The 9,457-nt window shown below is 41.8% G+C and overlaps 1 protein-coding gene across 6 annotated transcripts in view; it reads right to left on the reverse strand.

The window, feature by feature from the left end:
- Positions 1–8,099, reverse strand: part of RIC1 (RIC1 homolog, RAB6A GEF complex partner 1) — a 144,155-nt gene extending 136,056 nt beyond the window's left edge. For 3 of the 6 annotated variants that reach the window (XM_027549328.1, XM_027549324.1, XM_027549323.1), the window contains exon 1: positions 7,742–8,047. In XM_027549328.1, coding sequence (XP_027405129.1) covers positions 7,742–7,885 — 144 coding nt within the window. In that variant the 5' untranslated portion in view covers positions 7,886–8,047. Of the gene's footprint in view, positions 1–7,741 lie in introns of all 6 variants that reach the window. The other 3 variants (XM_027549327.1, XM_027549326.1, XM_027549325.1) reach the window with 3 other exon arrangements.
- Positions 8,100–9,457: the final 1,358 nt, after the last annotated feature.

The raw sequence follows: 9,457 nt of genomic DNA on the forward strand, positions 1-9,457 counted from the left end.
GGTGAAGGACAGGGAAGCCAATGTATTGCAGTCCATGGGGCTGCAAAGTGTTGGACACGACTGAGCAACAGAACTGAAGTTACCTGAAATGTTCTTCTCTCAGATACCTACGTGGCTTGGTCACTTAGTTCTTTAAGGTCTCTGCTGAAATGCAACCTCCCTAAGGAGGCTTTCTCCAACCATCTTTAGCTAAAATAACAATGCCACACGAACATTCCCTGACAGCCTTACTCTGCTCTTCTCCATGGCACTCATTATATTGACATATGGATATGTTTGCTGCCTGTCTCCCCTCACCAAAGCAGAAGCTTCATGCAGGCAGGAACTGTTTCTGTGTACTGCTGACATCCTGGCACCAATGTCTGGCAGAGTAAGTATTTAAATTTTATTTTACTGTGTTTGCATCAAAACTTTTCAAACTTTGCTTGTAGTGCCTGTATAGTGGGAAGTTAAACAGGGACTCAAGGCTTCTAGAAATGTATATTCTCCAGCTTTCATGGATTGGCACTAGAGACTCCCAACAAGTAGTTCCACTTTAGGTCTACGTTCCATTTCACTAGGATCTGAAGTAAGAGGAGGGGAATCCAGTCACTAAAATCTCTTCCACTACACTGACCATCAGCACTGAACTCCTTCCTCTCCATCTCACCTCAAGGTCCTCTTTTCTCACAGGAAAGTCAGGGGTCCCTGTAATACTGTGCCATAACTTGCACAAAAGGTTTTGGGGTTGTAGTCAACCCAGGCTTACTACATTTCAGTCTTAGAACCAGCCCACACCAAATCTCTTCAGAGTGCAGGTGATAACCAGAAAAGAAAGCCTTCTCAATCACAGACTTGAATCTTATAGAAGCTTTTATTTCAGTGATTAAAAGATGCAGTAAATGGAAACTATACTGATTGACATTAAGCATGCACCTCTACTGATGCTGCTGTTAGTTTCTGACTGGCCCTAATCTTAATTTTTTTCATTTGGGAACATCGTTATTTTGGACCCTGATATACAGGGTAAGTTAATTTCTTCCTTGTGGCAATTTAGTATGAAAATTATGTTCACTGGCTAGATACCTTTAACTAAAGGCTGCTAGACTCTCAGGCAACTTGTACTACTTTGAGACCATACTTTAGATAAATAAGTGAATCACAGACTAAAGGAGGGAGATAATCTAGAAAGCTGAAATGTAGTGTATGAATATTCCATACATTTTTTCCAGCACTGAGAGTCAAACACTAGATAAGGAGGCCTATAGTGAAGAACCAAATTACTCTTCCCCCACCGTTGCCCTTTCTGAGACACGCAAAGATGTATACTGATCTCAAAAATCTGAAATAAATCCACACAAATAACAGATTACCTATCCCTGGTGGCTCAGTCAGTAAAGAATCCGCCTGGAATGTGGAAGACCTGGGTTCGATCCCTGGGTTGGAAAGATCCCCAGGAGAAGCCAATGGCAACCCACTCCAGTATTCTCGCCTGGAGAATCCCCATGGACACAGAAGCCTGGTGGGCTGCAGTCCATGGGGTTGCAAAGAGTCAGACATGACTGAAAAACTAAAAGCACACACACGTGGTCCCACTACCAAATTATAGATCACATCAATATAAATATACATTGGGAACAAGGAGTTCAACTGGCTATATATAATACTGCACAGTAATTTAAGTTCCGGCAAGCTGCAGATTACCCAATAATTAAAGAAAGACCCTTTATAAGGTAGCACTTCCACTACCACCCCTGCCCAGCTTTAATGAGATACAATTCGCATAAACACTGTTTAAGATGTACAACATGTTGATTTGATGCCCTTATACATTGCAAAAAGATTACCACCAGTCTTAGCTAACACATGCATCATGTTACACAATTACCATTTCTTTTTTTGTAGAGAAAAAACTGAAAATCTACTCTCATCTAAGCAACTTTCAAGCATATAATACAGTATTATCAACTATAATCACCATGCTGTACATGAACTTATTCAGTTTACAGCTTGAAGTTTACGCTCTCCTATCAACATCTCCCCTTTTCCACCACTCCCTAGCCCCTCATATCCACCATTCTAGTATGTTTCTATCCATTTCGCTTTTTCAGATCGCATATATGTAAGTGATATATACATAATTTCTCTTTGACTTATTTCACTTAGCATAATGCCTTCTAGGTCCTTCCATATATGCTGCAAATAGTTTAAGATGTCCTTTCTCACGGCTAAACAATATTCCATTATGCATATAAACTACATCTTCTTTATCCATTCATCCATTGACAGATACTTAGGTTACTTCCACATCTTGGCTATTATGAATAACGTACTATTTTTCTAATATAATTTGGGCTGGGTATAATAAAAAAGCATTTAATTAACCTTAACTTTTATAACCCTAACACAATTTTTTCTGATTTTAAGTTGTAATTTAATATCATCACATTTTTAAAGTTACATGTCAACATTTAAAAATCTTCAAATTATTAAAACTTGAAAAAAGTATGTGTTATGCATAGGACAGATATCTTAAATTATTTTTAAAATGCTTACTAAACATCTTTGTGCAAAACATAAATACAAAATAAGATTACTTATAAATTAACATAATATTGTAAATCAATTATACTTCAATTTAAAATAAATTAAGATCACTTGTGCTCTCCAGAAACTTACAATCCAGTTGGAAAAATAAACCAAGTGTGAAAAACTACACTACAAACAGTACTGTTCATAAAAAACAATGAACTCAATGAATAACAGTGTTCATCAAAAACAATTATAGTAAATAAAGAATGACTCAGAGCACGATTTCAACAGAAGCTAAGGTTTGGGTAATATTCTGATAGGCAGAGACAGGGCAAGAGAGCATTCCAAGAGAGGAAAGTCTCTGATACTAAACCAAGGAGTTTTTGAACTTCATCCTTTAACCAACAGTGAACCCTAAATGACTTCCAAGCAGTGGGTTTATAAGGAAGGCTCTTTGGAGGCATTAACAAAATAGGGTTGAAAGCGTGAGAAATGAGAGAGCTGGAAAAAATACAGGTACAAATTGTTGGGTTAACCAAAAAGTTTGTTTGAGTTTTTCCATGACATCTTAACCACACACCTGATTGAATATCTGTCTCATTGTTTTCCATTATTAGTACACAGCAAAAAGAGGATAAGTTTTCACTCAGGGTGCTCAAAGACAATTTATTATATTTCATAAGTCCAGTAATTCTACCTATTTCACCTTTTTATTAGCAGTGATAACTCACAAAATTTTCATTTATATTAACATACTAGCATCTTTGAACATAATGTTTTTCTCTCACATACAATATGTCCCCTTAATCCTTTTCATACGCTGCCTATTGATACTATCTTTTTCACAGAAAGTGTTCATATATTTAAAATAATCAATGACCTGAAAATTAAGATAAGATTAATTTAGAATTACAGCATTCTAAAGTATCATTCTGTGGTTCACAGAGACTTTTATAGTCACAGTTAAGTAGTATATTAAAGGAATAATTCTAGGCTCTCTGATACAGTACAAAACACAATTTATCTCCTACAACCCCCATGTCAATCATAAATCATAATGTGCTTTAAACAGCAGCTTCATCTTCAAAGCTGAAATCAGTCCTTTTACAATACCCTTGGCAGAAATACATCAACTGCTCCATCAAGTAACTCGCATCTCTAGCACCTCAATCTAACAGACATACCAAAACTTTTTGGAGTCCCCTTTTTTGGTTCCAAAATATATGAATGATCTCTGTTGTAAATTCAAGTAGTTTAAAACTCCTAAGTAGAATCACTAAGTAGAGAAAGCAAATTTACACCAACACGTTACAATGAAAATGAGTCACACCCTCACACTAAAAATGAAATCAAAAGCAAAATGACAGAAACTCTTAGTTATCAACACATCTAAAAAGCACTCTACTACACTTCTCAAATTTGAAGTCAGGAAAGAATTTTGAAGAGATATGACTGTAACACTCGGATCCCAAACAGCTACATACGGTATACATCAGTCACTATAAGAGGTACATAAAAGCTCACTAGAAGACCCATAAAATACACACGTTATTCTTAGAGATTTTATTTTACTGTTTTCATAGCCTCATGTCTAATCAACACTTTCCAGGCAGCTATTCTTTTAGACATTAAAATAAATAAATAAATAAACAGCCAGACTATTAAATGCACGTTCCTCCCACAAGGCTAGTTTTCTCTTTTTAAAAATGCATTCCTCCTAAGTGAATTTAACTTACTAAAAGAGCCCTAACAAAATTTTAAGAAAGCAAATTGTATTATATCCTCACATCTTTTTGAGCATGTTTTTCCATGTCTCTAAATGCCCTCAAGCTGCTTTTAAGACCTCAAATTCCATAAAACCCTTCTTCAGATCTTCAAAATTCTCTTTATTCTGTAAAATTACTTGCATATACAATGTCTCCAAAATCAAAGCTTTCATGTTCTCATGCAAACATTTTAAACCCATTCACTCTAAATTACATAGGAACGACTGATAGCTACTCAATTTAGCTAGAGGTATTTTCACTTTAAAAGAAGTTTGTTAACTTACATAGGTTTAACTTACATAGTTTAAGTTTAGAAATTTAAAAAATCAAAACAAACACTGGAGTCTGGCACCTGTTTCCCCATTCACCCAGTTATAAACTTTAAAATCATCTCATCCGATACTTGATTTCTAAAGTGACGGTGATGTCAAGAGTTCAAAGCTAACCATAAGTCAACTTACAGTACCATGGAGCCTCCTCGAACGTATTCCTGAATTTCCTTTCACATACTTCTGAACCCATACACTCTGTACAACCTAAATTTTTGCACAATCTTAATGATAGTGGCCCCGGCAATCTATGAGCACCATTGGAATTTGAAGGAAAGGGGTATGACCAGTTTTACGTTGACCAGGACTTGCCGTAGATTTGTTTAGTATCTAAGTCCAAAAGCAAAACAAAACACACACAAAAAACCCTGATATTCTCAATATTCACAATATCCCTAAGACAGTCAAGGAACATTTTTGTTTCTTTTACAGATAAATAAAGTAGTCTACAGGCTTCTGGTCTATTCTTCCTTCATATTAAGTTTATGCTGTGTACTGCACTTAGTCACTGTCATGTCTGACAGTGACCCCATGGACTGCAGCCCACCAGGCTTTTCTGTCCATGGGGATTCTCCAGGCAAGAATATTAAGAATGGGTTGCCATGCCCTCCTCCAGGGGATTTTCCCAACCTAGGGATCACACCCACATCTCCTGCATTGCAGGTGGATTCTTTACCGACTGAGCCACCTGGGAAGCCCAAGAATACTAATGTGGGTAGCCTTTCCCTTCCCCAGGTGATCTTCCCAACCCAGGAATCGAACCGGGGTCTCCAGCATTGCCAGACGATTCTCTACCAACTGAGCTATGAGGGAAGCCTATATTAAGTTTCAGTTTAGTTCAGCCACTCAGTCGAGTCAGACTCTTAGCGACCCCATGAATTACAGCACGCCAGGCCTCCCTGTCCATCACCAACTCCCGGAGTTCACTGAGACTCACATCCATCGAGTCAGTGATGCCATCCAGCCATCTCATCCTCTGTCATCCCCTTCTCCTCCTACTCCCAATCCTTCCCAGCATCAGAGTCTTTTCCAATGAGTCAACTCTTCACATGAGGTGGCCAAAGTACTGGAGTTTCAGCTTTAGCATCATTCCCTCCAAAGAACACCCAGGACTGATCTCCTTCAGAATGGACTGGTTGGATCTCCTTGCAGTCCAAGGGACTCTCAAGAGTCTTCTCCAACACCACAGTTCAAAACCATCAACTCTTCGGTGCTCAGCTTTCTTCACAGTCCAACTCTCATATCCATACATGACCAAGGGAAAAACCACAGCCTTGACTAGACAGACCTTTGTTAGCAAAGTAATGTCTCTGTTTTTGAATATGCTATCTAAGTTGGTCATAACTTTCCTTCCAAGGAGTAAGCGTCTTTTAATTTCACGGCTGCAATCACCTAAAATTAAGTTGTGTTAGTCGCTCAGTCCTGTCTGACTCTCTCTGACTCAATGAACTACAGTCTGCCAGGCTCTACTGTCCATGAAATCCTCCAGGCAAGAATAGTGGAGTGGGTAGCCATTCCCTCCTCCAGGGGATCTTCCTGACCCAGGGATCGAATCCGAGTCTCCTGCATCGCAGGCAGATTCTTCACCGTCTAAGCCACCAGGCGTTGGGTGATAAAATTAAGTTAGGCCTGTCCTTTATGGAGTTAAGGAAAGTTGTATTTCAGGCTTTACAGTTTGTTACATTAGAGTGAAATTATGAACTAAAATTAAGAAGGCAATTTAAAATTCACCTAATTTTTTTATATGCCTTAAAAATAATATATACAAACAAAAAAAGAAATTACTCAAGTGGTATACATGATGTAAATGAATTAGTATCTCATTTAAGAACCAGATGATATGCAATACATAAAAACATGCAATCAAGCACCAGACAGAAGTGTCACATTGCTGTTTTGTGACAACAAAACAACACAAAGCCCTGTTTTGTTCTGAGACGTATTTAAAAATTAACCAAAACTTAATGGCAAACACTATAATTTAAAACCTAATTATTACAGTCATATAAAAGATACCAGAAATACCTAAATCTCATCATTACTTTTACCAGGGCTGTGTGTGAGGATAGTCAAAGCATAGACAGACATTCAAATAGTCACACAGATTTGACAGTTTTAACTAATTTGATTAAACCCAGTATTTCACATGTATCTAACAAAGCTAAGATCGAAACCTATTTCCACCTGGTAAAAATCAGCTTTCAAGGCATAACAACTTCACTCTGACATACACTAGCACCGCCTTCTCTTGGGAAGGTGGGGGAAAATTTTTATACTCTATTCTGTTGCTTATAAACAGACCTGTAGCAGCGTTCAAGGAAAATAAGGAAACCCACCAGCTATTTTTTAAGTTATTCTTTCAACCACTCACTAATTAGATACAAGAAATAAAAAAGCACGATTCACAGAAAGCAAAAACAGAACACTGGTTCAAGCGCTTCCCAAATCTTATTACTTCCAGGTGCGAATACCAAGAGGCGAGCGGAGAGATTGAGTCCCACTTCCGCTCCTACTAACCCCTCTATAACTCTCTACAGAAGAGTCCAAGAGCTGCAGAGAAAATAACTGACCTAAAAGTGGAGAGATGTTAGGGTAAGGCGAGGAATTGGGTTATCAGACCTTCAGTATTAAAAAAAAAAAAAAAAAACCTCTGGCTGTAGTTGTAGAAATGTTATCACCGCATGTCAAGTCTGGCACTGACTGGGTAAAGCCCAACAGGCTTTCCCCAACTTCAAAACAATGGTCTTTAAAGCAAGGTAGGACTAGGAACACAACAGCGGCCAGATTCCTAGTTGTGGAAAGTTTAACCAAATTTGTTCCTCGGCGAAAGGGGGAAGAGAGAGGAAGGAAAATCTGGGCTCGGCCGAAGGAGCGCGTGGGGTCCGCACTGTGCGCGGCCGCCGGCCCAACGCAGGGAGGTGCAGGGATTTGGGGCAGCAGCGACGGCATCCCCCCCGGAGCCCTGGCCAGAGGACGTGTCCAGATCCGGGGGTTCGCGCAACCAAGGAGGTGGAACAAGGAGGGCGAAGACGAGTGGGTCTGGTGCGAAGGGGCAGGGGTCCCAGACTCTGGGTGGAAGGTGGGGGCGGGATGGTGCCGGGAAGCCGGGAGGAAGAGGCGAGAGGCTCTACTTACCCGACTGTACCAGATGCTGAGGCGAGCTGGGGCCAGTACGGCGAAGAAAGTCCTCTGGGGGTCGGACTGAACGTGGAAAGGCGCCTCGGCCGGGCTCCCCAAAGGGCAGAGCAGCCTCTTGGGCCAGCCGCTCAGGAAATACATGGTCCGCGCGGAGCCTCAGACGCCGCGGCGCCAGGCGGCCCCCGGCCCCGTCCGTCACACTCAGCGGCCCAGGGTCGGACGCCCGTCTCCCACACCGCCACCGGCCGAGTCGGCGGCGGCGCCGGTGGCAGCTCCGGGCATCTGCCCTCTGGCCGGGCCGGGCAAGGCCGACACAACGCTAAGCGACGAAGGCACCCCAGCGCAGACGGGGCCCAGTGTGGGGGTAGGAGGGGGAGGGAGAGTCTGGATGGAGAGGGGGCGGGAGGAGCTGGAAGTCCCGCCCCGGCCCTGGCCTCGCCCCTTCCTCGGGCCGCACTGGCGTCACCACGCAGCGCCGCGTGTGTCTTGCCTGTGAGGGCTGCAGCGCGCGTGCGTACTGGAGATAATTTTCACTCCCCTATGCTGTCTGAAACTCCGCCTTGGGCTTCAGCTCAACACGCATGCGCCTAGCCCTGCTCTGGCTCCTCTGCGCCTCACAGTTGCTAAGTAGGCTGTATAGTCAAGGCTAGCAGGCAGGACTAATGCCTGAGACTCGGCGACAAGTGGGCCGAGCCGGCAAGACGCAGCAACTCGGAGACTAGTAGCTGGGACCGCCCCTTGCCTGGCCAAATTTAACTTTCCTTCCCTGATTGGTGAAGTCTCTGGTGGGGGTGGGTCCGGAGCTGCATCGCCTGGGTCGCGGGGCACGTGCAGGGGAGGGCGACTCACGTGACGTTTGGTGCTCCAATTCCTGTCCTGGCCTGTGGGCCGCGGTCTCTGTGCAGGGTTGTGGGGTCCCTTGTCCAGTGAACCCTTGTTGTATGCCAAGGTCTGCAGTGAAAGCTGGTGGTGAAGTCCCTGCCCTCATGGAGTTTACACGCTAGAGGGGGCCTTTATTTCAATTCATAAATAAACCACTTGCCGTGAAAGTGCCTTAATCCTGTTCTCTATCCTTCAGGAATTCTAAATGTAGTGTATATTTTTTAATTCGGTTTGCAAACTTGTGTGCATTTACCAGCCATAATGTTAGACAAGGCAAGGCTTTCTCTTTTGCACTCTCAGTAGAGTATGTGATTTAATTTTGGAACTGGAACCGACTGTAGCGATTCTGTAGTTCAATGTTTAACTTTTTGAACCCCAGCGATCACCTTAACAATAAGAGTTTATTTAAGCGTTGACCCTGGGATTACCTCTGAAAAGAAGGATGCAGGAGTGGCGAGGGAATGTTGAGTAGGGGAAAGGGGTTCTGGATTAAAAGACTTTTCTCTCATTATCTGTGTCTTTGTACAGTCTGAAATTTTCCCTGTGTTTCAATTAAAAGTTTTTTTTTTAAGAGCCCAAGTTTTTGTTTTGTTTTTTTTAAGTTAACTCACATGAATAAATAAACAGCAAGAAAGGAAACTAACTTAATCCATATCAGATGTAGTATTGTAGCTGGTACTCATAGCAAAATATGTAACTTTCCATAATTTTCCTAAACATTCACTGCATTCCCCAGAAGGTGATCAAAGAATCCAGGATTCCTCAAAGCAAAGTTTAAACTGCCTCACCACTCACCAGCCTCTTGTGGCCAGACTGTGTCTCCTTCCTGGT

Source organism: Bos indicus x Bos taurus, chromosome 8, assembly GCF_003369695.1.
Source record: "Bos indicus x Bos taurus breed Angus x Brahman F1 hybrid chromosome 8, Bos_hybrid_MaternalHap_v2.0, whole genome shotgun sequence".
NCBI classification, from domain to species: Eukaryota; Metazoa; Chordata; class Mammalia; order Artiodactyla; family Bovidae; genus Bos; species Bos indicus x Bos taurus.